This window comes from Pipistrellus kuhlii, unplaced genomic scaffold (assembly GCF_014108245.1).
Source record: "Pipistrellus kuhlii isolate mPipKuh1 unplaced genomic scaffold, mPipKuh1.p scaffold_m20_p_7, whole genome shotgun sequence".
Taxonomy (NCBI): Eukaryota; Metazoa; Chordata; class Mammalia; order Chiroptera; family Vespertilionidae; genus Pipistrellus; species Pipistrellus kuhlii.
Window position 1 is genome coordinate 29,271,425 of NW_023425573.1, and position 27,222 is coordinate 29,298,646.

The 27,222-nt window shown below is 51.0% G+C and overlaps 1 protein-coding gene across 13 annotated transcripts in view; it reads right to left on the minus strand.

Annotated features, from left to right (window-relative positions):
* PER2 (period circadian regulator 2) overlaps positions 1-27,003 on the minus strand; it is a 31,933-nt gene extending 4,930 nt beyond the window's left edge. For 2 of the 13 annotated variants that reach the window (XM_036422185.2, XM_036422192.2), the window contains exons 1-19: positions 26,844-27,001; positions 20,465-20,702; positions 19,924-19,986; positions 18,379-18,533; positions 16,240-16,361; positions 14,947-15,148; positions 14,423-14,474; positions 13,382-13,524; positions 11,948-12,026; positions 9,720-9,826; positions 8,738-8,891; positions 8,419-8,527; positions 7,551-7,676; positions 6,811-6,895; positions 5,326-5,485; positions 5,111-5,235; positions 4,251-4,415; positions 3,055-3,336; positions 238-1,076 (exon numbers count right to left, since the gene is read on the minus strand). In XM_036422185.2, the coding sequence (XP_036278078.1) occupies positions 238-1,076; positions 3,055-3,336; positions 4,251-4,415; positions 5,111-5,235; positions 5,326-5,485; positions 6,811-6,895; positions 7,551-7,676; positions 8,419-8,527; positions 8,738-8,891; positions 9,720-9,826; positions 11,948-12,026; positions 13,382-13,524; positions 14,423-14,474; positions 14,947-15,148; positions 16,240-16,361; positions 18,379-18,533; positions 19,924-19,986; positions 20,465-20,685 (3,189 nt within the window). In that variant the 5' untranslated portion in view covers positions 20,686-20,702; positions 26,844-27,001. The other 11 variants (XM_036422195.2, XM_036422189.2, XM_036422190.2 and 8 more) reach the window with 11 other exon arrangements.
* Between the last annotated feature and the right edge of the window lie 219 nt (positions 27,004-27,222).

The window sequence follows — 27,222 nt, forward strand, 5'->3', positions numbered from 1 at the left end:
CCTCAAGGCCCATGACAACTAGTCACAAAGTCATGTGGGCTGTTTGGACCTTGCACTTATCATCAGACAATCAATCTTCCTTCGTTCAGATCCAAGACAATAAAAAGACCCCAAGCCTACTCTGATCAGGTTGTTTAGCTGGAAAACATTAATTTCCGGCACAGGTATTTATGTCAACATTGATATACTTGGTGGGACCCTTGGTGTAAAACACTGGTGTCTGAGATGATGACCTACCGTAGGCGCTGCGGGGCCACCCGCTGTAGAGTAAGAGCAGCAGGGAATCCTTGTATTCGGTGGTGCCTTTGGTGGCCAGTCCCAGGATATGCCTGGTTTGCAGTCTGGTCCAGGACCTGCTGACCCTGCTGTCCCTGCAGCCGTAGTGCTGCCCTCAGGGGCCTCCTCCAGCTGAAGCAGGTTGAGCTGCAGAGGTGAGCTGCCGCGGGACTGGAAAAGTGGGGGGGAGGCCCGGCCCAATGGCCCGGTGGATGACACTGGCGTAGCCGGGGTGGCCACACGTGACACTGGTGGCCAACACTCTGCCCGAGGACAAGCACACGACTGTTTGGGGAGTGAGGTCTGACCAAGAAACTCAGGCTGCGAGGCAGGGATCATCTGAGCAGGGAAGAGGGTCGGGGGCAAGTTCGGGGTCACTGTGGGGAAGGGATAGGTGGGTAACACCAAGGCCATGACTGGGGCCAAGGGGGCGGTGAAAGGTGGGGGCTGGATGTCCATGGGCACAGTGGGCACCGTGAAGCTGGTGTGGGGCTCCATAGGTGCTGCTGCCACGGCCCCTGGCACTGGTACAATTCCTGTGGCTGGGAGCACTGGCAGGGAGTAAGCTGGCATTGAAGTAGGGAAGGGTATCGAAGGGCAGCTGGACTGAGATGTGTCTGATGGTGACCAGGCTGTGGCATTCAGGCCCACCAGCGGGGGCCGGTGGGGCACGGGCCCCCCAGACCCAGTGCTCTCAGAGGAGTCCCGACGCTTGACCCGTTTGGACTTCAGTTTTCTGTTCTTCCCAGTTTTTTTCCATGGTGAATCTATTCCACAAGTGTTTCTTAGTCCAGGAGCAGCTACAATAATGGGGGGGAAAACAACAGAGTTGAAAATGTATGTGATTTCTATTATGTCAATTCTCAGAGACATATAGGATCTCAGAAACTTAAAGGCACCTCCTAGTTTAACAGTCCAATGTTCCCAAATGTTAGCCTAAAAACTGTCAAAAATACCATATGATTTTCCTGATCCTTGGTGCAATGAGAAAAATTAGGACAAAATGTTAAGTTTTTATAAAACTGGATTCAATCAATTTTAAGGACCATTTTTAATTGCAAGATCACATTTCTTGTTTTCTCCTGGCATTAAAATGTCCTTTCTTTTATGAAATAATGATGGTGATAAGTGGCATTAAAAAAGTTTTATTTGTCCAAAAAAATACAAATTAAAAAGTTGGCATTTCTATGCTGGTACTGGTTTGTGAAATCTGATGTCATCGAAGCTAGTTTTTGGATTTTATGAGCTTTGCCACTACTGGTCCTTAAAGAGATGCTTCCTGTATTGCCTGTGATTCCACCTAAGTGCAAGTCAAAGGGTGGGAAGGAGCACTTGCCCTCAGAGCCAGATTCTTCCTCTCCAGTGACAAGTGGCTGAGCTTCTTTAAGAGGCTGGAGGATCTCAACTGGTGACAAAAGGGACTCTGGGCATGTCCCCATGCCTCCCTCCCCTGGCCATGGGCCAGCACCAGGAGTACTATGGCTGGGTGGGATGGGCAGTGGGATGGTCCGAGGAACCTCAGGTTTTCCTGTCTTGGCACACAGGCTGACTCAGGGCTCTTGCAGCAGGTGTGTGGGACACCTGTCAGCTGTGCCAAGGGAGTCCTCACCTTTGCTACATGCTGGAGGCAAGTGGGCCAGCTAGAGGCAAACCGCTAAGAGGGCAGAGGTTTTGTGATTCAGACTCTAGTGGGTGTTCTTCCAGAAGGAAATCTGCCTCTGGTGGGACTGGTGGCTAGAGCACTGGCCTCCTGCAATATCATGTCAGGGTCTGGGCAGGCTGCTGTGCATAGCTCTGCAGTCTGTGCACCTCGCAAACTGCTGAGCAAAGGAGGCAAGGAGCTGCAACTTTGTCTCAAGCCAGATCCACTGGGTGAGTCTGCCCAGGACTGGGAGAACACCTTTTTGTAATTTCCAGAGGTTCCCTAGGGCCCGGCAGTGACCTTGGGTTTGGGGAAGAAGAAGATGAAAAAGAGTAGGAAAGATAATCTTTATAGAGGGTGTTGACTTCTCTCACTTCATATTCACTTCACTGTGCCTGTCCTGAGGCCCAGGAGAGTTGGGGTCATGTGCTGGGTGTCTCCTGCGCTTGCTAACCCTGACCCTGGGTCAAGCCCTGGGAGCCCAGGACAAAGGTGGCATCTCTGACCAGCCCAGCCTTGTCCATGGGGCTTGGGAAGGTGGCTAGGGGTCTGGAGCCAGGCTGGACCAGAAAAGGGGCAAAGAACTAGTCTATCCTCCCTCATCTCTTGCCCTTCAACCACCTGGTGGCAATCTGCCTAAAGTACAGCTTCATTTACACACAGGCTCTGGAGGCTGCAGCCTACCCTGAGTCAGCCTGGCCAGGAGGTACATCTTCTGGTATCAGCTTGGACTCCCTCCTTCCTCAAGAGCCAGCACCAAATACCCCATCAGCACTATGCCCATTCTCTTTGCCTGCCTGGTTTTCTGAGAGCCCCATTGGGGTGGGCAGATGGGGTGGAGTCCCCTGCACCTCACAGTCACCCAGCCAAGAAGTGTCTAATGAGGTGGCATTGCAACTGCCCCATCCTGCACTCCACCACTATTTAAAGCACAGTTCCCTGGGAAAAACGAGATGACATCCTTGAGAGGGGGCCATGGAAACAGATGGCATCACTAGTAAAGTCCCAACAGCAATCTTACAAACTCAGGCTTCCTACACTGGGGGTACTTCACACTTTGAAAGCTACACTGGACTTAGTACTATTAGAAATAAAGGTTTTTAAAATCCACATACAAATCAGGTAACACCACCTACCTCTTTCACTCAAATGCCCCTTGGATCTCTCTTGTAAGTAATAATTGCAGTGAGACTGGAGAGCACTAAGTTTCCTCGTTTCCTTGAACTTCAACAGGAAGCTCTGCTCCTCCTTCTGGGTGTGGGCAGCCAGCACTTCCTTGGTGAGGCCCAGCCTCCGAAAGGGCTCCTTCTCCTGGCTGAGGCTGCAGGGCATGGCGGGGCCCAAGAGGCAGTCCAGGGACTCAGGTCCACTTGCAGGGTCTTCCACCGTCTCTGTAAGAGGAGATGCAGACCACTCATCTGCAAGGGGCCCTGTGTTTTAAAACATCTGACAAACCCTGAGACCACTGCCATGTGAGATACTGCACAAAGCCCCCACATGGGGTGAAGTCCATGAATATCTGTGTAGCCTTCTAAGAAGGTTCACGAAAAAAGGCAAACAGCAATGGCAGAGACCCTTCTACCCAGGGCTCCAGGGTAGTTTGCTTAGGCTGAAGTTCGGGTACCTCGGGGCTTCAGCCTCTGACAGGGAAAATACTCTCGCTGTCATCAGCTTTCAGAGCACAACACACGAAGGCTGCTGTGTGCCCCGCCCAGGTTCAGGACTATGGACATGGCAGCTTGGATCATGTGGAACTGAGGTACAGACAGGACAGGGGCAGATGCATGCAACGACCGTCCTGGAAGGGGGTCTGGACACTGACTCGGACATGTATTTTTTTCCTCATTGTCTCCCTCTTTTGGAGAACAACTTAGAGATGCCACCCTTGGCTGTACTGCTTGCTGTTCAGACCTGTACTGGCTCTTCCCTGCCCTCAAACTGGGAAGTGGGGACCCTGAAGGGAAGGGCGAAGCTGGGCATGGGAAGCAGGGAGAAGGATCCAACGCCTGAGGGTTCTCTCAGCCCAAGAGGGGAGGTTATAATACTTTGGATCCCTGGCTCAGCACCACAAAAGCCCTGTCTATATTTATGCCTGAGCAGACAACTGCCAGTAGGTGGCGCCAGAGCACAGCAGAAATCAGAACAGGTGGGGCCACACCCTGCCCTGCCCATCAGGTCTCTGGATTTCCTGGACCCCCTTTATCAGGCTGTGGTAGGGCTACTCTGCACTTGCATAAACTTAAAGAAAAAGTTAAGATGGCAGCCAAAACTTCTCATTTTCATTGTTAAAATTAGATTACTTTCAACATCATCCCAGAGCCAACAAGCATACCTAGCTCAGGTTGTGGCTTCTTGTCACCCACGTGCACGATGGTGCTGCTGTAGCTGCACTGGCTGGTAAGAGACACGACGCTCCCCGCCTTGCCGGGCAGCGTCAACGAGGTCAAGTGCGCGCTGACGTCTGCATGTGTGCTTGCTCTAGAGGGTACCACTGCCTCTTTATAAGAGAAAATGAAGGAGACACAAAAATGCAATGAAAACGAACCATTTGTGTAAGAAATGCCATTGTCTAGTCAGATCCTATACCCAAGTGATTGCACACATCCTGGCAGGTGACGGGCTATCCTCAAGTGTTTATTCATGGGGGAAAGGTGGAGGAGAGAAATTCTGAAATGTGGACAATCACTCTTACATCCTGGGTCGTCTGGGAGGGGCAGGCGGCTGGGCAGCTCAGGGGGCTCAGGTCAGGGGCCTCTGCTGGGAGCCCAACCCCTCGAAGGTCTGTGGGCAGAGCACAGACTGTCCATCACAGCATGACTGTCCAATTGCACATGCTTACATCACAAGGGGTTACCTGACTTACCAGCCTGGTAATGACCTCTGGGATGAGCACCACGTTCAAGTGGTCTGGCATTTAACCTAAGTTAATATTCAGACATCATGGAAAAGGGCTTGCCTGAGAATGATAACCTGAGAGGCCCCTGGTCTTCCAGCGGCCCTGAGGGGTCCTGTTCTCAGAGTCCAGAGTCACCTTTACATCTATCTTGTAGGAAGGTGGCTAACGTTTATGTGCTATCGTCATTTACAAAAGAGCCTACACCATATCCTGTGTCCCCATAGCCACTCAGAACTCCCAGCCCTTCTAATGATGCCTGATCTCACCAGGAGGGTTTAACAGCCTAAACATGATACCTGCAGGAGGTGGCCTGGGGCTGCCTGTGGCCTTTCGCTTGTCGCTGGCCTTCTGCGTGGAAGTATTCACTGGGAATTCACACTTTCTCTTCAGCGTGGTGGCCTCACTGCAGCTCTCCAAGTACCTGTGAGGAGGATCACAAACGGCTTCACATATGGGGCCAGAGCCTGGACAGCAGGACACCATGGAGTAGGGAGATGGGAGGTGCCCGCACCGGATGACACTGTCCAGGCAGCTGATCTGCTGGTATGAGCCGGCGGGCTGGTTCCTGCAGGCCAGCTCCTCTGGAAAGGCTGCAGTGGGCGGGCTGGTGCCGGACCTGTCCTCTGCGGCCGGTACGGCTGTCATCTGAGCAGGAGAACTATTGTGTGTTTCTGAAAGAACAGCAAAATTGCTTTCAGTTAATACTTGTTTTCCCCAAAGAGTACACTCTGTATATTTCTAGCTAGGGACAAAGCTGGGGATTCAGAACATGGCTCACAGACACAGAAACCCAGAGTCAGCCTGACACTTGGGCAGCCTTGCTGGGGCAGCGGCCACTGTGCGGTCTGAGGACGGTGCTGGAGGAACCTGTTACTGGGATATAACTCAGTAGCATTTGGTTCAGGGACTCAGCAGTGAGAGAGGCCAGTTCTTACTTGAACTCCTGAAACTTTGGGGCCAATAAATCCCAAGTGCTTTATGACCAATTAGTATTCCCTGCCTCCTGGAAGTCCCTTCTTTTCAAAGGTGACTCACAGCCTCTGGGACAGCCTGCCGCGGACACTTCTGTTCTTGTCATCGCATGCACCGTACGCTGTTCCCCTGGGAGCCTCCAGGGCAGAGCTGTGTCCTGCTCATTAACGTGTCCCCAGCACCCAGCACAAGGCAGAAGTGTGTGTCTATCCCAAAGGCCAACAGTCCTGGCCAGAGGTGAGCTCTGGCACCAAGATTCCCTAGGAGGCTCCCTGGAAAGATGTGGCCCAAGCACAAAGGATGAGTGAGAGCCCCCCATGCCAGATGCCTGGGGAGCATGCATGTGCACACCTGAGCGGGAGCCCAAGCGTGAGGGTATAAAGTTGTAACATGGTAAGGCAGGGTCAGCCTGCATTGGGGGTGGGCTGACAGCCCCCATGCTGGTGGGGCCCCACTTGAGAAGGCGGCCCAGGAGCAAAGCCAGCACTTTCCACTCAGACAGGGTGGGATCTGAGTATCTGCAGGACAGCTGGGCAGCGTCCTTGGTGCAAGTGTATGCACATGCTCACTTGAGTGCAAACACATGGCCCACGGCCACTCAGTGGAGCGAGGGCCTACATGGTGCCAGATGCCCACACTGAAGCTTGGGGCTGTGTTTTTTAAATATGTTTTTATTGATTTCACAGAGAGGAAGGGAGAGAGAGTGAGAAACATTGATGAGAGAGTATCATTGATCAGCTGCATCTTGCACACCCCCTATGGGGGATCAAGCCTGTAATCTTGGCAAGTGCCCTGTCTGGGAAGCTAGCCAGTAACCTCTTGGTGCATGGGACAATGCTCAACCAACTGAGCCACACTGGCTGAGCAGGGCTGTGTGTTGAAGGAGTGAAGGCCCTGCTGCCTAAGGGACAGGGCGGGGGATGTGCACAGTTAAAGGATAAATTTCCCGCCACCCACAGTTCAGGTGAAAGCCAGAAAAACCTGGCCAAACTACAGTTTTAATAAGGAAAGGTGAGTAATTTACCTGTAGCAGATTTTCTCTTCTGTTCTTCAGATTCATCAGAATAATGACTTTTGGTTTTGACCTTGTTACCGTTTTTAGAATTTTCCTTGAATAAAGACAAAATAAGCATATTATTCTCCATCGGAGACTGCATAGTGCTTCAGCCCCACCTTGAGGAGGGGGAAGCCAGAGTAATCTCAGCGAGGAGGAGGAGATGCTGAGTGGGAATCTGTGAGGCCAAGTTAGATAAAACAGATCGGTGATTTGGAACAATAATAAAAGGAAAGGGGGATGTACTTTCCATTTTCTTCCTTCTACCCTAAAGTTAAACCTTCCCTTTTGCTTGATTTGCCTTCTTTAAATAGCTTTTCATCCAAAGCTTAAACTACATTTTTAGCTGATTCAACTATTTCCCCCTTCATTTTCTTTTTAATCCTCATCCAAGGATATGTTTTTATTGATTTTAGAGAGAAGGGAGAAAGAGATTTCACATCGATTGGTTGCCTCCCATATGCACTCTAACTGGGGATTGAACCCACAACCTGGGTATGTGCCCTAAGGATTTAACCCATGACCTTTTGGTGTATGAGACGAGGCTCTAACTGAGCCACCCGGCCAGGACTTGCTGCTTCAACTCTTAGAGACGATAGAGTCAGTCCCCATGAAAAGAACTGAGAGAGCAGCCAGGGCTGTTTGAATGTGCTCTGTGACCCCCGCATGCACCACAGACAGGTTCCCAGGGGTGGGGCAGAGGGACCTACTGTTCTTCTCCTGCGGGCGTCCTCCTGGCCATTGCTGTCACTGGAGGAGGTCTGGCTCATGAGGTGTTCGTGGGACCCGTTGCTGCCCAGGCTCCCATAGCCGCTGGAACCGCTGTGGGGGACAGGCTGGGGAGAGAGCAGACAGGAAGCCTAGGTACAGGGTTGGGGGAGGGGCACCGCTGGCCTGTGGCTTTGTCTTCCCGAAGCCCGATTCACAGCTCTCAGCCTCCTCCCACAGCACCAGGGTCCCTGGATCACAGGCTTTGGAGAGATCCCACTAAGAGGGACTTCATTCAGTCTGCCCCTCTGCTCACATGGGTGGGCTGATCTTGGTTCTATCGAGGTTTTCGAAACTGAACTTGATATATTAGTTTTGCCCTAGTTGGCTAGCCAGGAAGCCAAGAGCTGCTCAGCCATGGGGTTACCGTGCTCGCACTAGTTTTCCTTGAGTACTATGTCCCCAAGGATAGTGGCAGGTGTTCACAAGTCCGTCTTCGTGCCAGCACAGCATCCTGAATTGGAGTGACCCCACCCCCTGTGGGAGGCGACATGTGGGGTCAGTACCCAGGACCTGGGAGCTGAGTCGGGAGCAGGGGTCTGGGTGCATCCTTCAGCCATTAACAAAAGGCTGCAGGTCAGAGACAGACCCCAAAGTACAAGGCTGGGGCTGCCCCAACCTGGGCAAGCAGCAGGTGTGCCCAACTGTCTGGGCCTGGCACAGACTTTGCCACACTGCCCACACAGTGGAAGAGAGAACAGGCACCAGGGTGCAGGACAGAGTGAGATGCCAAAAGGATAGGACCTCAGGACTCAGAGCAGTCCTCAGGCTGCCTACAAGGTAGGGATTGTCCTGCGGGTGGGCACTCACCTGCAGCAGCAGCCGGTGGATCTGCTCGGTGAGCTCCTGGATGCTGGGGTGCAGGGCCTGCTGCTCCTCTGCGCATGGCTGAGCAAACACATCCTCATTCAAAGGGCCCCTGCATGATATTCATGTCTGATAGTCAGGCTGTGCTGCACACCCCTGCAAGGCCCTGCTTCCTCTCTATACCCACCAAGCTGCCACCTCCCTGCTCATTCCCCCCATTCCCCCTCATAGCTCTGCTTGAACTAGGTCCTCCCACTTGGGGGCAGGGGCAGGGACAGGTCCCCACAGGCCTGCCTAGTGGCCCAGGGCCTGGGGCACTTACACTCTGACTCTGTGCCGCCCGATGATGAAGGAGATCTTCCTGCTCCAGGGGTTGATGAAGCTGGACCAGCTGGTGTCCAGTGTGATGTACTCCCCATTCCGGGTGCGGAACCGAAGGGGAGAATAGTCGAAGGGCTGCCCACCAGACTGCAGGACTAGGAGGGAAAAGAGCGTCCGGGGGTGAGAAGCAACCAGGCTTGCAGGAAGAGAAAAGACAAGCCCAGATGCCTCAAGTTCACAGCTATTTGAAAATTTAAGAGCTGCCAACACCTGTTCTAAGCTGCAGCTCTCAGTCTCAGTCAACTTTCTGTGTGCCTGTGTGTGTGTGTGTGTATGTGTATGTATCTTCTTTTTATTATTTTATTTTTTGAATTATTATTTTATTGATACTAAATATTTTTTATGTCTTTATTGTAAAAAGTATTTCATATGTTTCCTCCTCTAGCTGACCCCATCCTCAGTCCTTCACCACCCTATTGTCTGTGTCCATGGGTTATGCATACATACAACCATTCCACCTTTTTTTTTTTTTTTTTTTTGTACATATACCCTTGCCCCCCATTCCACTTTCAATCAAGACAAATGTTTGTTTTTGGCCACATCATCATGTTTCAGGATGTACATCTCTACTAGCTCCCACTGGATGTCTCCAAGTGTCATTTGTATCTGTAGGGCCTGGGCTTGGGGACATATGTGTTGAGCACTACCCCAGTCTGTCCACTACCTCACCCACTGCAGCTGAACCTGTGCCCCCTCCTCCCACCTGCTGGGGATACCAACAGTAAGAACAAGATGCCACTCAGGCCTGGGCCACAAAGGAACCCACAGGCAGTGCCAGGACTCTGGCAGGAGGTGGGGCATCCACCACCCATACGTTGCAAGCCAGTCTGACCCACCTTGGCTAGGTGCTGACCTCAGGAGACACCCTGGCACAAACCAGCTTTTGTCAAAGCCTTTAGGATTCACCATGAGAAGGGACCTACTCTTTTTGTGGATGGCAAGCATCAAGGGCCGGTCACTGGGGTGAAGCTTCAGAAGCACAGGGGTCTCGATTAGGTCTTGAGGTAGGTAGCCCAGGAGCGGAACTGCTCTGCAAGACAAGTGCACAGGAGTGTCACCCTGCAGTTGTGCTTAGGGACACATTCCATAATGCAGCCCCCAACAGAGGAGCAGACCATCTCTAAAACCATCTGTCCATTCACAACGAAAGAAAACAACTACCAGCTCCCCTGACAGCCCCACTTACAGGATCAAAATTTGGGAATTAGGCTAACAGAGAAGCAATCTTTCAATAAATTAGTAAAAGATTATAGCATTCCCATGGGTCTGTAATATGAAACAAGACCCTACAAGGTCCTAACCATCATAAGCTGAGTGGCTTTAGCTTTGTGTCCATTTCCTGAGAGAATCAACCATGAAAATGTTCCTTTTCTTCTGTTAAGATCTTTTACTTTTTTTGTGTTTCATAAATTTGGCCAGATATGGTCTGGCATGGACGTTTTTTATTTTAAATTTTTTTGGCATGGATATTTTTAACGAGTTTTTAAACAAGCCTGCACCTAGAAACCTTGCCTGCATCTTCTCCAGCCGAAGAGGTTTTCCTGCTCCTGTTACTTTGGTCACGATACCTACTCCTTATTTATTGTGGCTTCCCTGGGTGTCACCTGCCCTCAGTGCCCACTGATCTTGTAGAAGCTGTTAGTTTGTTTTCCGAGAAACGGTTTGTGTCAGTCTTCTCAGAGTCCCGCCCCCTCTGCTGTCCAGTGGCCTCTGCAGCTTGGCTGCTCTCCCCTCTTCTGAGCTGCAACCTCAGCCTTCCTCTCCTCGGGCAGTGTTTTGCATCCCACAGATGTTTTCCAAACTCTTCTGCTCATGTGGAAGGACATTCTCCTTTGAGTCTTAGAGAGAGGCCTCCCCGTTCCCTGTGGTGGGGAACTCCCTTGGGCCTTGTGTTTTCCTTTGGCCGGATGTACAGAATGTTCTTGGCGTCCTACCAGTTCTAGGCCTGGCCAGGAGTGAGGGGGGAAGAGAAGGAGAAAGGGGAGGAGGAGGGAAGAGGAAGAGGAGGAAAGGAGGAAGAGGGGGAGGAAGTGGAAGAGAAGGAAGAGGGGGAGGAGGAAGAGAGATGAGGGGGAGGGGGAGGAGGCGGCTTTGCTGAGGAAGGCTGTGCAGACTGTGTGCGCCTGCTTGCCAACCCTTCTGCATGGGAGTTAAGTAGACTCCTGGGGTGGGTTGCAGATAGAAGTTCTTAGATTTTTGGAGGAATAAAAATTATGTTGAGGTTGTCTCACAAATTCAGCTCCCAGTCCCACCCTCTGAGATCCTGGTTGAGCAGGGCTGGTGGGGCCCAGGAACCTGTGCCTGGAACACTCCTTGCAGCCATTCTGCCACAGGTGGTGGGCAGCATGCACCTGAGCAGCCCGGAGCTGGAGGCTGCTGATCCCAGGCCACCTGAGAGCAGAATTTTCCCAGGAGGCCCCAAGGTTTGTGCCCAGGGGTGGGCAGTGGAGAGGACCTAACTCTCGATGGTGTCTGTGGAGGTAACCTTGGCCCAATTCAGAAAGCTCAGCATGCTGGCTCTTCTCAGTCTACTTCTCATGTGTCTTCAGAGCAATTCCTCCCCTGGAGCATTTTCTGTGCAGAAGGAGCTGGAGGAAGGCACACCAGGGCTCTGGCCTAATGCAGCGAACCCACAGATGTCAGTGCTCCCAGGGGCTGCAGCATCCTGGCTGGCATACTCACAAAGGGGCTCTGGACAGATCATGCAGGTGACACACAGGCTGGCAGGTGTACTTGTGCTGGGACCCGCCCTTTGATGTGCACCTGTTCCAGGCACACCACCCCACTTGTCTAACCGTGAAACCAGTTTAAACAGTCTTAGAACAACTACCAGCTCCCCTGATAGCCTCATTTACAGTCTTTGTATCTCAGGAGGTTTTTAGTGTAATTCCACAATTATCTTATTGCTTAAACATACTCAAATGCTTTTGTTGATTACCACACATAACATGCAGGCTTAGCTTTAGCTTAACAGCTTCACTGTCAAAACCATGAACATTCATTAAGCTTTCCTTAGTGATGAAGTAATTACCACGACAACGACAGAACACTAAATGTCTAGTGAGGGAACCTGCGGGCCTGGGGATGCAGCACTGGTTCTGAGACAAGAGTGAGCACAAGGCATGGCAGGAGGACAGCACACGGGGCTTACCTTTCGTCTATGTCCTGGAACAAACAATTGGGTGTATGTGTGGTCGTAAAAATTCTCTTTTCCGGAGGAATTCTAGGGGCTGAAAGAATAGAATTTTGCTCAGATGTCTGATTCTGAGAAATGCACACATTTTGTAGTTATATGACAACTACTAGAAAACCATGCACTTTGTTCAGTGATGGGGCTCTGACAGCAGCCTGAGAGCCCTAGCCGGCCCCGGCTCTGTGGGCCAGTCCTGCTCAGGAAAGCCAGGACTTTCCGTTTACAAAACCACACGCTACGCACAGGCTTCTCAGAAACTCCTGCTGCTGTAGGGCCATGGTCAAGATTTTAAGATCCAACAAGATGAGTGGAACAAATTTTTTAAAAATGAGTTAAGAATTCGGACTGAAACTTGTGCAAACGTCAATGTATTGGGACTTCAGTTTCTAAGATGGGCAAAGATAATTTGCATAAAGGAAGTCATATGGAGAACTTTCCTCAACTTCCAAATTCATGGACAAAACATTCCAAATTCCAAATGATTCATTCTTGATGGCAACTGACCTTATGGGCGAATAACTTGCTGGAATGTAAGTAACGCTATAAATCTTCATGAACTATTTGGAAGACAATATCCTATATGCAAGAACCCATTTTTTTTTTTTCAAATATTTAAAAGCAAGCCACTTACCTAAAACATTTATACCATTTAATGAAATGCCTTTTAAAAAAAGACATCACTAACCACTGAGAGCAGGTCATAGATTCTTTGCTTTCAGAGGTGCTGACCTGGGGATTTGCTGAGTTGCCACAGTGCTGTGGCCAGGACGAGACTATGCCACAGCTTGTTGGGAGGACATGATCAGGATGCTTAAAGAACCCAGATTTGGTAATTTGGGGGGTGGCCTGAGGAGCTGGCAGGACCAGGAAAGGACACTTGGCGAGATAAGCCTGATATAGAGACTGAATTTCTGTAGGTAGCGATGAGGAGGGGGGCACTAGGAGCAACATGGGGTTAAGGGGCCAACTGTCCACAGGAGCCTGGTGTCAGGAGGACGGCAGACTCAGTGGAAGGTAAGAGGGGATGGCTTGGGGTTCTGAGGAAGAGCTGGTGCCCCTGCACTTCAGCCGAGGCCTGGGTGTACACAAGGATGGGAGGGACTTGGGCCCAGACTGTCAGGGCTGTTCTCACTGCATGGATGGAAGGCAGTGGGTGGGGAAGGAGAAAGGCACCCACGGTCACAGTGAGATGTTGGCACAGACCCTTTAACTGCATGGGAGGTGGTGTGGCAGTGTCCCAGGAGGGTCAGGAGGCAAAGGCGGGTGTGCTGAGTCTCGAGGGACATGCTGGGGGAGGCTGGGCCGGAGTCTACTTTACAGACATTACATCTGAGCCAGAGGAGTAAGTGAGGGACCAGAGGAGCCCTTGGCTGGCCTGGGCCTGGCTGTCACCTTCATAGCCGGAGTGCACCCTCTCTGCCAGCAGCACACAGCACAGCTGGCTCTCAGCGCCCTGCTGCTCCGGCACCTTGACCAGGTAAGGCGTCATACGGAACGGGTGGTAGTGGATCTCATCTTCATGGTTCTTCCCAAAGCTGAAGAGGAGGGTGCCATTAGAGGGTGGAGTTATGACAGAAGGAACCATCCCTTATTGCTGGTCCCCTCCCCCACAGCTGGCTGTCATCTCAGCAATCCCTTTGTTTGTTGTAAAGATGCCCTCCCATCCTACCCCAGCATACTGGTAGTTGGATGGGCTGTCCTTGGCCTGTTGTCTGTACCTTCTCCCCCTTGAAAAGCTGGGCCCACCACCTGGCTCCTCAGATTTCCGATGACGTCACAGGGTAAGTCACAGTCATCAGCCCTGAGCATTGAGAGATCTTTGAGCCATCTCTAGGGCAGTTTGAGTTTTAATTAGGGAAAGAGATGCTGCTCCAACAGTGAGGGCACCACTCTCTGACCAGTGGTCACCCCTGACACTGCAGCTGGAGGCTTATCTGGTCACCCCGTTTTAGGCTAAAAGCCCATTGGGAAAGCTACGGGGCTCTCCCCTGAAAAATGAACTTAAAAAAATATACACTCGAACCAAAGGCTGCATATACTTTTGGGGTCCTCAAGGACCCCAGGATACACACTTCCACCGGGAAGGCCCCTGACCCATTTCAAGGTGATGGAGCAAGTCCCGGCTCCTCGGGCCGACATCCTCAGTGAGGACTGGTTGAAATCACCCCACTGTTGACCAGGCTTCTTAACCCCTTGTGAACATTTAAAATGCAGCTCTGACCACGTGCTTTCTTTTCACTCACTTTTTTAGAAATATGAGTGCTTTAAGGCCCTCACTCCAAAGATGGGACACAGACAGGCTCGTGGCCCTAACTGCCTGTCGTGGAGCAGGGACTTGTGGGAGACACCTGGGCCTCCTGCACTTCTCACCAGGTGCTCAGTGTGAAATGGTTGAGCCATTTCAAGTTTAGGAAGACCAGTAACTGAGCTTACCTGACACGGCAGAAGAAAGATTTCTCCTCCATGCATTCTTGAGTGAAAGAATCTAAAAGAAAAGCCCACAGTCACCCATCCAATGACACAACGAGGTATAGAGAGCACTGTGTCCTCCTAAAGACAGCACCAGAATCAGAGCCACGATGTGACACAAACCTGCCAGAGCTCAAAGCAAAGCCTTAGAGAGCTTTTATCCCAGTTCTGACTAAAATGAAATATATCATGAGCGTGGCACATTCCAGAGCTTACAGCCAGGGGTCTGATGCCCCCAGATGCGCCGGGGCCCTCCCCCCACCACAGACTCACCTCAGACTCCAGTTTCTCAGAACTTCATTTCTAAAATGCCTAAAATGTCCTACAAGCCTCTGAGATGTTTTCTCCCTCTCTGAAATTCATGAAAATACAATTTTTCCTCTCTAAATTTATTCTGAACAACTTCTGATCTCTCCCCTTGGACAGAGGCCACCACGGCTGTGCTGGTCTCAGGCAAAGGTGAGGTGGGCGGCGCTCCCTTCCCTCACCTGTCCCACTGCAGACACTCCACGGAGGAAGCTTGTAAGGCGTGGTGGAGCTGTGGAACAGGCTAACATCATGGGGCGCCAAGAACTCCACAAACTTCGCATCGTGAAAGGTGTCTCTCTTACAGTGGAAGATGGAGGCCACTTGGTTGGAGATGTACCGGATCTTCCCTGTGACCAGGGACACAGCTACAGCAAACATGTCCTGGAGAGGAAGAACATCCTCGGTCAGAATGGGCAGAGGGGACATACCTGGGTGACAGGAAAGGGGCAGGAAGGTCAGGAAAGGCCTCTGGGACCCTCCTCCTGACCAGAATAGCTCTATTTCCCCTCATATATACTGGGGTCCACACACAATCAAATCGGGGCTCCACTGCCAAAAGGAACCCAGGGTGCAGATTCCCACGGGTGCCATCCACTGAGTAATCTTGGCTACAGAGCACTTGGCTTCTGAATTGAGAGGGAAACCAAGCTGGGGTGTCCCTCTCCTGGGGTGCCAGGGAACGTCTGGGGGCTGCAGGGCTCTGGAGCTCTTGAGCTAAGGACTGGTGGTGGTGGGGGAAGTACTGGAGGAAGGTGAGGAATGGGAGCCAAGTTCTCAGACAGCTTTGAGAAATGTGGTGCTCTCTGTTATCTGAGAAATGGGGGCTCAGGGCACGGCCAACTTGCTTCCTGTCCCCACACCTCCAAGGGCCCCACCTTTACCAGCTTCTTTAAAATGCATCAGGTTTGGCCCTAGGCAGTCTGGCGCAGTAGATAGAGTGCCAGGCTGTGGACTAAAGGGTCCCAGGTTGGATCCTGGTCAAGGACGTACCGCAGTGCAGGCTCGTTCCCTGGCTCTGGTGCAGGAGGCAACCAATTGCTATGTCTCTCTCACATCGAGTTTTCTGTCTCTTCCCCTCCCTTTCACTCTCTCTAAAAATCAATGGAAAATATCCTCAAGGGAAGATTTAAAAAAAAAAAAAATGCATGAGGTTTGGAGTCTCATGAAGCTGAGTTTAATCCCAGGGCACCCCCCATGAAGAGTGAACCAATTGCCCCTGGTGTGTCCTCACCCTGAAGTACACTGTGCTTGGTCAAGGAGGGGTCACTCTCCCACACGTGAGGTGCGGGGTGGAGTGGCCAGGAGAGCACAGGGTCTGGGAGACATCTGCACCAGGACTTCTGAAACACTGACTACATTCTTTTTCTAAGGTCTGAACTCACTTCCTAAAATTCCAAACTCTGCTGCCATTAAGCCCCCGGCCCGGCGGTCACCAGCTCACCGAAGGAGGACTCCCAACAGGAGACACTCACCGTGCTCTTCATAATGACCTCGGAGGTGGCGCTCTGGATCTCCTCTATGGTGTAGGAGGGCACGTTGGGGCCGCAGCTGTGCTTCTTGCTGGACATGAGCAGCTGGTAATACTCCTCATTGGCTGCGGGAGAGATTAAGAGGCAACTCCTAACTCACTTTTCTCATGAAAAGTGGGCTAGGAGACTCTCCTGGGCACTGAGAGAACAAACCACAGAAAGACAAAGAAAAAAACAGAAATCTGGGCATTTCTGTGAAAATCAGAAGGCCTATGGTTACAGAACTTTGTAAACAATAAATACACGTTATCTTAAATAGCAAGGCCACAGAGTTCCACCTAAAGCTCACTTTCCCAGCGAGGTTGTTAATTATGATGCAATGTCATCATTTCTATGCAGGATGGCTGGGCACCCCTGCTCTGCCTCCCGTGAGGTTTCACTGTAAGGACAAGGGTCCATGGAGTGGCCCCGGTTGCAAGATCAAGACTGCACACATGCATACCTGCCCCAAGACTTCTGTTTCTCTGAGGCACTGAGGACATTTAAGAATTCTCCAAGTTCTCATCCCGTTTCCCAGCAGCAGACTGAGAGGCCAGGCTATGAGGACCTCATGACTAACTGTATAGCTAAGCCATTCTGAGATGACCCTGAGCACAGGATCCTGGCCTGGAGGCAGAGGCACCAAGCTGACCTGAGACCCAGGACATGAGGTGTCTGCCCAGTGAAAGTCTGGTGGCAGGAGCAAGTGAACGCAGATACTTGGGCTTGAAGTTGATTGAAATGGAAAGTGTCTGAGCCCAGTGAGCTAACATTTAGGGTTTGCAGTGTTTGCTCATAGATTCCTGCATCTATGAAGGTTCCTGCAATGTGTCCTCAGATAAAAGCCTTTCTCTAATCCACCAACCAGCGCTAAAAGTGGTCATATGCTGCCATCTATACTTCTATACTAATAAAAGAGTAATATGCTAATTAGACCCGGTCGACTGGACATCTTCCAGATGTCCGAGTTCCTTCTGGACAGTTAGGGGGCAACCAGGCTGGCAAGGGGGTAGTTAGGGGGTGACCAGGCCCACAGGGGAGCAGTTAGGGGGTGATCAGGCCAGCAAGCAGAGGCATTTAGGGGTGATCAGGCAGGCGAGTGGTTAGGAGCCATCAGTCCCAGATTGTGAGAGGGGTCCCAGATTGCAGAGGGTGTAGGCCAGGCTGAGGGACCCCCAACCCCCACCCCATGCACAAATTTCATGCCTCTAGTCTAATGATAAAAATCCAAACATGCCCACATGGATGAAGGCTGGATTTCGGAGGTCCTGTTACCATGCACCTGTGATGGAAGGCGGCACTCTGCCCTGCCTGCCTTCCTGGCCCAAAGACCACCACTACTGAAACTCACGTGTTTTTAGAAATTAAGGTGTGGCTTAATAGTTGAGTTTCAACCTATGAACCAAGAGGTCACTGGTTCGATTCCCGGTCAGGGCACATGCCTGGGTTGTGGGCCCAATTCCCAATATAGGGAGTATAGAAGGCAGCCAATTGATCATGTTTCTCTCTTATCTATGTTTCTATCTCTCTATCCTTCTCTCTTCCTCTCTCTCTAAAAATAAACAAAAACATATTTAAAACAAAAAGAAGTAAAGAGCCAGGGGTTTTGTATGAAGCAGCTCTAAGATATTGTCTTTCAAGGATGAGCTTTGTTAAACCCACCCACCTCTGGGTTCCCTTCGTGCTTTCTTTTAAAGGAGGGGCAAGTCCTCAGCTAACCACTGTGGGATGTTTCACTTTAATTCCACTCTGAGCTGCCCACATCACCGGGCCCTCAGTGGTCACCCACTCCAGCCAGAGCCTGGAAGATGCTGCACTGTCCTCACCATGACCTGACCCAGCCCACAGCACTGAAGGTTTATGTTGTAAATAGGTTTCTGTTATCAACTGGCTTTCTACCCACTTTATTTTTTCCTCTAACAGTCAAATGCAATAGACAGCTTCCAGTGAACTGAGGTTTTCAATTGTGGCAGCTCCACAAGACTCCTAAGTTTCTTTCTTCTATGTCAGGATTGCATTTTGAAAGCCAACACAGTCCAAGCTGTAACTTGGGATTGGAAACTTACTTCTACAGGTTGGAACAAACAAATGAGGCAGGCATACCTTTCACCTGCTTCACGCTCCTCAGGGCATACTTCAAGGTCGCCAACGTGCTGGCTTTCCCCTTGGCCTTCTTGTCTGTGGGGAGGTGGACCTTCAGCTCCTTGAGCGTTCTGATCAGCTCCTTGTGCGTGTTGGCTTTGGCAGACTGCTCACTACTACAGAGTGAAAAAGATCAGACGTTAGCTTTCTGGGGCCCTTTTCTGAAGAGATGTCCATCTGGTCCATTTCTCAACCGGGCACTAGGACATCTTGGCCCATAGTTCTCTGAGGTGCCTGCAGGATGGTAAGCCTCACCCATGTGAAAAATAACATAAATGGGGGCACTTTAAAATGGAGTTGGAACTGCCATTTCCAAGCAAGCTGCCTTGTAGTCCTACTCCTCAAAACTTTGGAGTGTTAAAACAGGGCAACATTGTGTCCCCAGGAACTGGTCACAAAAGTAACAGGAAAGCAGATATTTTAGCTGCCAAACTGAAAATTAAAAGCAGTGTTTAAAATAAGTGTCACTATGTTACCTTATTTGCACTACAGAAATGCCTTCCTTCTATGGATGTAATTGCTCCCCTCCCCTTTCTCATAAACACCCCTTGCTTTTGCCTCCTAATTGGAACACTATTTGGATTTCTGCCTGAATCAGTACATCCTAAATAGCTGTTCTTTTTTACCTCAAATAAATGCTTGTTGCCTCTCACTGTGGCGTTTACTTTTAGGTTAACAATTACTGGAGACCAGCAGCACCCCGCCAGCTGTGACAACCAAACATGTCTCTTGGGGCAGACGATTCGCCCGTGGTTGAGAACCACGGCTTAAATGCAAGTGAATGGGTCAGACATCCTCCAGCTGGCTTTCCCCCCACGAGTGAGAGCCAGGCTGTGCCCAGCAAGGCCTGCTGGTCGACCCTCAGAGTCTGGCTGAGCAGACTGATGGTTGAGCTGGGCCTTCCTTGTCTGCCTCAGCTAGATGATGATGAACTGGTGGAGAATACAGAGGACAGCAGTAGCTTCCTGGTATAAACATGAATGATAATTGTAGGAAGACCCCCGCCAAGAGGAGAGGAGATTTATAGAAGGACCTTCAAATTTAAGGAGCAGAGACAGGGGAAGGCAGGGCAGGTGGGCACCTGCTGAAGGAGATGGATGTGTGTAGAGAAAATGATGACATCAGGTGTCTACAACGGCAAAGTGACCTCAAGCCCAGGACTAAGAGCTGGCTGTTGCTCCAGTGAGATATGAAAGTGTCTGGATAGGAAACTAAGGATACACTTGTTACAAATACCTAACAGGGTGAACAGATCTCAGATGCAGACAAAGTCTGCTTGGATAGAGCTGGAGGAGCAATAGACCCAGAGCAACATGGGGGTGGGGAGCTCCAGGCAGCCCGCAGGAACAGTCCTGTCTGGAAGGGCACAGCTGGGTTCACAATGCAGACCAATAGATTCCAGAAGAAGCCTAAAACAAGTCACATATCCCCCAAACCCAAACTCCAAGGACAAATCTTTTGGTTTCTTCAAAGATTCTAAGTCAAAGGGGTTCTAATTGGCCTTACCTGCAGCCGCTTGTAGATGGGTTGTGTTCAGACTTCGCCAGTATCAGGCTGTAGGCACTTGGACTATAAGGACAAGAAACAAAGAGAGAACTCAGAGACTGTTCCATCCACAGCTCCCCATCTAATCAGCGATAACAGGCTAGATCACACCACAGTAAGAAACATGAGGTTAAAGTAAAACTGAAACATGAAACCTCAGAGACCAGGAAAACTAGGTATTAGGAGATGAAGAGCCAGTGCTAAAGGAGCAAGTTCATTTTCTACAAAGCACTCAGCTGCAGGTGAGGTTACCTGACACGCCACCTCCTAAGATCTCATTATGCACTACCGACCTGTTGGCAACCGGATCTTCAATTGCCAAGTGGTATCATTAGGAAGGACAAACCCTAGTATATTTTAGTTATTATAAGTTAACAATATTTTCAAAAATCTGAAAAAAGTTGATCATGATTTAAAAATGGTAAAGCAATCAGATTACAACAGAATGAGACCCTGGAAAAACAAACAAGGGCCTTGCCTCCACGGGCCCTGGCTCCCCTACCTCTCTTGAGAATCAGGGGGCTCCACCAGCATCCCCAGCTCCTTGCCACTGTGGTCACAGTCACTGCCCTGCGAGTCCCGCCCTGTGGAGCAGTTCTCGTTGGTCTCATTTCCACTTGAGCCACTGCTCATGTCGACATCCTCCTGGAGCAAGGCCCCACTGGATGTGGGCTCCGTGGGTTCCTTGGTGGGGCTACTGGGGTTGGGGGCAAATTCATTCATGTTGGCTCCTGAAGAAGCTGGAAAATGAGAGAAATGTCAGCCAGAGAGAATGCAGCCTTTCCGTGGCTGTCTCATCAGGGTCTTTCTCCATATTTTTCCAGGTGAGGGGGTAGTAGTCAGGGTCATCCACAGGTATCTCATGGGTATTTTTATTTGTTCTTATTCACCGGTCTCCAGTTCTCTGTGGTGCCTCCCACCTGCCATGAATTAGGAAGGCAGCTGAATTAGGCAGCCCCCTGACATGGCAAGCTGCGGATGGCCTCGTCAGAAGGCAACAAGAGCATTGATGATCACGGTCAGCATGTGGGAACTTTGGGAAATACACAGGTTCCCACTGAGTGGCTGGCAGGGCCTTGGGCCCTACAGGTTGTCTGGGATCTCCCCAGGTGATAGAGGGGTGAGGCTGTGAGGAGCGGGTGTTACCCTCTGATGAGGGCAGAGCAGGGGGGGAGCACATGTGTTCCAGGCACTGCAGGCATTTCCATTGTTTGATCAAGGGGATGCAAGTGGAGTGCGGAAACAGGTAGGTGAAGAAGGTGCAGAAGGGAGGGAGGCCAGAGAGGAGCTTACATATAAATTACAAATAATTTATCTGGGAAACGACTAGGAACCACAGAAGCACTTGTAAGGACAGACAGATGTGACTTAATTTGCATTTGGACCCAAGGGCAATCACACTCCCTGGGGTGAACTTTGGCCACCTGGGACTGGTCAGTGGAAGAGGTCAGCAGCTAAGTGCTCTCTCCATTCTCCATTGATTGGAGCATTCTGAAGCTGTCTGTCCTTTCCTTTCCTCTCTTTTCCTTTGTGTCTTTTTTTTTTATAGTCTTGCCGATGAGATCTCCAGGGGCTGAGTGGTATGCTGGGTGTCCGTGAAGCAGGGCCTCATCATTAGGACATCATCACGTGTGTGAGTCCTGCCTTTTCCTCTTCATTTCCCTTTCCCTCACCATGGCTGCCCTGGGATTGCATCTACCCTCTACCTGGACTTTGCTTTTAAAAGAACCTGAACGAAGACAGACTAAACAGAGTGACAGAGCAGGTTAGCTGGATGCTGGAGGAAGATTTTTTTTTTCTTTTTTAAAATTCTTTATTGGTTAAGGTATTACATCACATCTTCTTCAGTCACTTATTTACCAATGACGTTTCTTCCACATCTTATAAACTGTAAATAATAATGTAATGAAAATAGGAGTGCATATATCTTTTCAAATTAGTGTTTTCAATTTCTTCAATTAGATGCTCAGAAGTGAGATCATAAGGTCTTATGGTAGTTTTATTTTTAATTTTGTGAAGGACCTCCACACAGTTTTCCATAGTGACTGCACATGTTTATAGCTCCTCAGAAGGAAGAATATTTTAGGCAGGGACAGCAAGTGTAAAGGTCCTGAGGCAGGGAGTTTGAAGAAGATAGCTGAGTCTGGAGCAGAAGGCAAGGCAAGAGGAGGGTGATATTAGATCAAAGCCAGATCTGCACATCAAAGTGGCAGAACCTGGACTCCGGCTTTATTCTGAGTGAAATGGGGAACTGCTGGAGAGTTCTATGCAAGATGTGACTCATACTTTAACAGGGTTGCAGGGCATGGGCAAGGTGGAAGCAAGATCTCTCAGAGGGCTCTTGCTATGGGTCAGTAGAGTTGCCAAGGGGCTGCCCACCAAACTTCCTGGACACCTCCTATGTCATCCTGCAGTCCTCCTCAGACAAGCAGCCAGTCCTTTCTTGCTGAGTGAATTATGAAAGCTGAGTGGCTGCATGAGCAGCTCCTGGGTGGTGGGGGCTTCAGTGGATCCCCCACTTTCTGACTTTCCTTCCCTATCCCTGTTTCCTCATCTGCCTCCTACTGGCTGCTGGGAGGGTGAAAGGATGCAGCCCGTGCAAGGTGTCTGGGATGCAGTCAGTGTCCAACAGAGGCTAGCTTTCATCATCACTGTCCATTACGATGGGAACACAGACACGTTTGTAACAGAAATAATTTGTTTAAAAGGAGCTATTTCAGCCTTAGCTGGTTTGGCTCAGTGGATAAAGCGTTAACCTGTGGACTGAAGGGTCCCCCGTTCAATTCTGGTCAAGGGCACATGCCTGGGTTGTGTGCTCAATCCCCAGTAGGGGGTGTGCAGGAGGTAGCCAGTCAATGATTCTCTCCCATCATTGATGTTTCTGTCTCTCTTTCTCCCCTTTCCTCTCTGAAATAAATAGAAATATATTTAAGAAAAAAAAATGAAGTAAAAGGAGATATTTCATTGCCAGGAGAGCTATCTCTGGCTTGTATGCAAAGGACTAAGAGTTCACCTGGCCCCACCCCAGGCATACAGACATCCCCAGGAAAGAGCATCACACACTTTGCTTCCACCTCGCCCTGAGGGCTTCGCTTAGCTCCTTACAGGAGCTCCTGGCTTTCATGGTCCTGGCCCTGGGAGACTGAGTAGGGCTCACTGAGTAGGAGTCACATGATTACCTTAGGTGGAAGACAATCTTTTTTGCAGAGGGTCAAGCAAGCATGCAAAAATGTGAAACAACAAACCAAACGAAATCATCCCAAACTTCATCATTCCAGAAAATGCATCGCTCAGCATTGACAGCTCTAACGGACCAACCTCAAATTGCCAAATTGGCAAAACCAATGTGCCCATCAAATCAGACTTTGCCTCCTGCCTTCCACAAACATTTATGGAGCACCTGCTCATGCCAGCACTGCCCAAGCCCTGGGGAGCCCCGGGAAAGCTGGGTTTCCAGCCCTGGGGTTGGTGCTCATGGGCCAGGGTGCCAGGGGCCCAGGAAGGAAAGGGGCTGACAGGGAAGGTAGGGCCTGCACACCTGCGCCTCGAGGTTCCTTTGCTGCCCCCTTCACAGATATCTACACACCGGCTCTGTCCCTGGAGAACAGTCAGGCCCAAGGAAAGGGGCTAAGCTCAGGCCTTGACTTGAGTCATTTGATCAAACCTCTAGTGGCAAGGGCTGCCTCTGCCGAACAGAGAACCGTTAGAAACTGCAGTCTGCAATGAGGCCATAGTCTGCGATGGGTTTCACAATAATACAGGAGGGGGAAGAGGTGGGGATGGAAGGAGGGGGCCAGGGCATAACTCTTTGAAGCTGACTGATGGGTTCATGGGGATTCATTACACTATCCTCTCTACTGTCATATATTAAGAGATTCCATAATAAATAGTAAAAAATTAAAAAGGGAACAAAAGCATAGCCTGGGCCCCAGTTCCACCCACCATGGCCACCCCAGGACAGATAAAGGCTGCTCTCATTCAATAGCCTTGAGCCTAAGGGGAAGTTCATTTCCTTGTGGAAGTCAGAAATCAGCTCAATCTCTTAAGGCAATTGACTTTTTGAAATGAAAGTATAAATACATGCATAAAAGTCCCAAATCGTAAGGCCACAGCTTGATATATGTCCACTAACTGAGCACCCGTGTCCCCAGCCCCCCAGATACCCCTGGTAATCCTCGAGCCACCACCCAACCCTGATCACCCACCACCAGTCTGACTTCTCCCAGCCTGATCAGTCCTGCCTGCCTTTGCGCTTTATGTAACAGGATCTCACAGCCTGTGTTCCGTGTCCACAAGCTGGCGGTATTTTACAACCCAAGATTTATAATACGTTTGCGTCTTCCTGGTAGGAGCCAAGTCCCCGAGGCCAGCCTGCTGTAATCTGAAGAAAATGTTTGTCCTGCTAAACAAACACGGTGCTCTCCATGGCAACAGCTGGGTAACTGAGGAAAATGTGACTGCAGTGTCCAAATATGGAGGGGAAGAAGGCTGGGGAGACACACGTCCTGGCCTCACTGGACACCTCCACACGTTGAGCTCTGCCTGGTGACACCCCAAACACGGAGCAGCACAGATTTAAAACAACAACGCAAAAGTGCCAGCTTTCCAGCTGTGGCACTCAGGGAACCAGCTATCCTAGTGCCTGTGAACACCAGCTGTTCTTACTCTCCTCTGTCACCCCAGGCAGAAGAGCACTAGGAGCCCCTCTGCCTTCAGAACTGCCAGTGGCCTGGACTCCTGCCCACAGCCGGTGGCTGCTCACCTGGTCACTTACTGCTTCTGATTTGCACTAGTACTTGGAAACACAATAACAAACTTGTTACAGATGTGCACAAAGAAGCATAAAGAGCTGACAGAGGCCCCTGTCAGGACCTGCAGGTCCCCGACCGGGTCCGCAGGTGGGCCAGCGTCTGCAAGGGAGGGGCACAGAGCATCTGCATAGCTTTGGGGTTGTGTGTTTCCAGTGAGTTTTGCGTAAGACGTAGTTTTCGGCGTCACTCTTTCTTTTGACTAAATGCTGAGAGGCCCTGCCAGGCACTCAATGACCTGACAGAGCCTGTGGTTTGCTGAGGCCCAGAGAAGTTACATCATCATTCAAACACAGAGGTGTGCTTGCCAGGATTTTTCTAAAAGTTAAGTGTGTGCATCAGAAATAGTACAAATGAAAGGAAACTTTCCTATTTCCTTCTAAGCAGGCAAACATGCCTCACAGGGGATGTGCTTTTACAGAGTAACCTTATGTGGCCTGAAAGCAAGACTGTCAAAATCTGTGTAGGTGCCTGGGAAAGTCATCCTTAGAGTGTGAAGGATCCAAAAGCCTAGACATTGAAACAGGCCTGAGCCCCTCTTAGAGAGAAGGAAACTGAGTCCCAGAAGGGAGCTGAGTCACCCAGCAGCAGCTGGCAGCAGGGCTCCCAGCATCCAGTCCCCACAGAAAGCCAGGGCTGCCTTAGTGCTGTGCCGTGAGTCACAGGAGGAGGATGGTGACAGATAACTGCAGACACCCACGATAGCACCCCTGTGTTGGCTTATCACATAGCTGCCACTTAAAAAGGAGTCCTTTTCCCATTTTACCCACGCATCTTATAAAAATGTAATTAGCCTTGTATTTAAACACTCAATGGCCAATTAAAGCCTCAGGTAGAGTCCTGTTCCCTTCCTAGTGAAACCCTGGGTAAGGGTAGGGGCATCTCCCATTTGCAGCCAGGGAAGCCAGTGCCCTGCTGTGTCAGATGGGGGAGGTGAGAGGTACTCATGGGGGCCTCTGCCATGCTGCTAGGGTTCTTAACACTTGGGGATCTGAGGCCCCTCCTTCCAAATTCCAGCTCTCTCAGGGAGTCAGTATCCAACTTTAGGCCTTCATGGAACCTCAGAAGCTCAACCTGACCCAGCGCATGACCCTGCAGATACCCTGAGCTCAGGCCTGGCCCAGGGAACTCGCTACCCTAGTGCCTGTGCCCCCCAGGAATCTGGGCTCCCGTGGCCTCATCTGTCAAGCCAAGGGGTTACCCTAGATCATTTCCAGGGTACCTGCTGGCTTCATTGTTCTTTGAGTATGAATCAGCTTCCCAAACTGGTTTCTTTGCGTGGGTTACGGAAACCGTGGCAACCAGGTTGTCATCCCTTATCCTGGCCTTCCTGGAGAGTTTAGCAGGCTGCCACCTGCCCCCTCGGCCTATGTCTGGGATTTGGCAGCCAAAGGGACAGCAAGAAGGATGGAGTGACTGATGTATCACAGTGGGACCCTCTCTTCTACCCAAACTGGGGAGAGAGAATAAAGGCAGGGAAGTTCAGGGTGGGCATAGGGAGTAAACATGAGGTGAGGCCTTTCTGCTCACAGGGTTCCCAGGCCCACTAGTGGCCTTTCCCTAGCTGGAGACTTGGCTCTCTGGTCTCAGAGCAGGAAGCCAGCTTCCGAAGGGGCCCTTCGTGTTCCCAGAGGCAGCTGCACTGACCGTTGGTTGCCTTCACCTTTCTGGCCCTCTCCACTTTGGGCGTGGGAGGTTTCATAAAAGAAAAATCATCTAGAGAAGGACAGGCCGGTGTGGTGATCACAGCAGCTCCGTGCGTGACCTTAGACAAGTTGCATAACCTCTCTGAACCTGTTTCTTGATCTGCAAAATGGGGATAACAGTACCCATCACGCACCCCAAGCCAGTTTCAAGCCAAGAAGCAATCAAATGGCCCAGGAAGCTCTGGGATCGAGCTTCTCTGGGCTGGCGGAATCGCCGCCGTCCCTCGGAGGCGGCCCGCCGGTACCCCAGACCCGCCCGCCCGAGGCCGCGCCGGCTCGGCGGCGGCGGTTACGTAACCAGGGAGCCGGCGTCCGGACGACTGTGGTCGCCCTAACCTGGCATTGATCCTCCCCGCCGCGCACTTACCGCGGAGCCGCGTCCTCGCTTGTACGCCGGTCGGTCTGCGCGTCCGTCCGCCGAACTGGCGCCCACTGTCGCAGCCGCGGAGAGCAGCGCGTAGTGAGCAGCGTGCAACCGCCGCACAGCCCGCCTTCGCCGCCGCCGGCTTACCGCTGTCACATAGTGGAAAACGTGACCTCGAGCGCTGCGCCCTCCCCCGGCGCCCCCCATTGGTCGCGATGACTCTTCATTTGCATACCAGGGGGGCTGGCCTGCGTGCGCCGCACACCCATTGGCCGCGGTGCCCGTCGCTCTTTTTACATAAGACGCACATGGAACTCCATGTTCACCGCGTAGGTTCCTCAATGAAGACGCGGCGCTCTCTTGCCCCCCTTCTCGTCCTCCC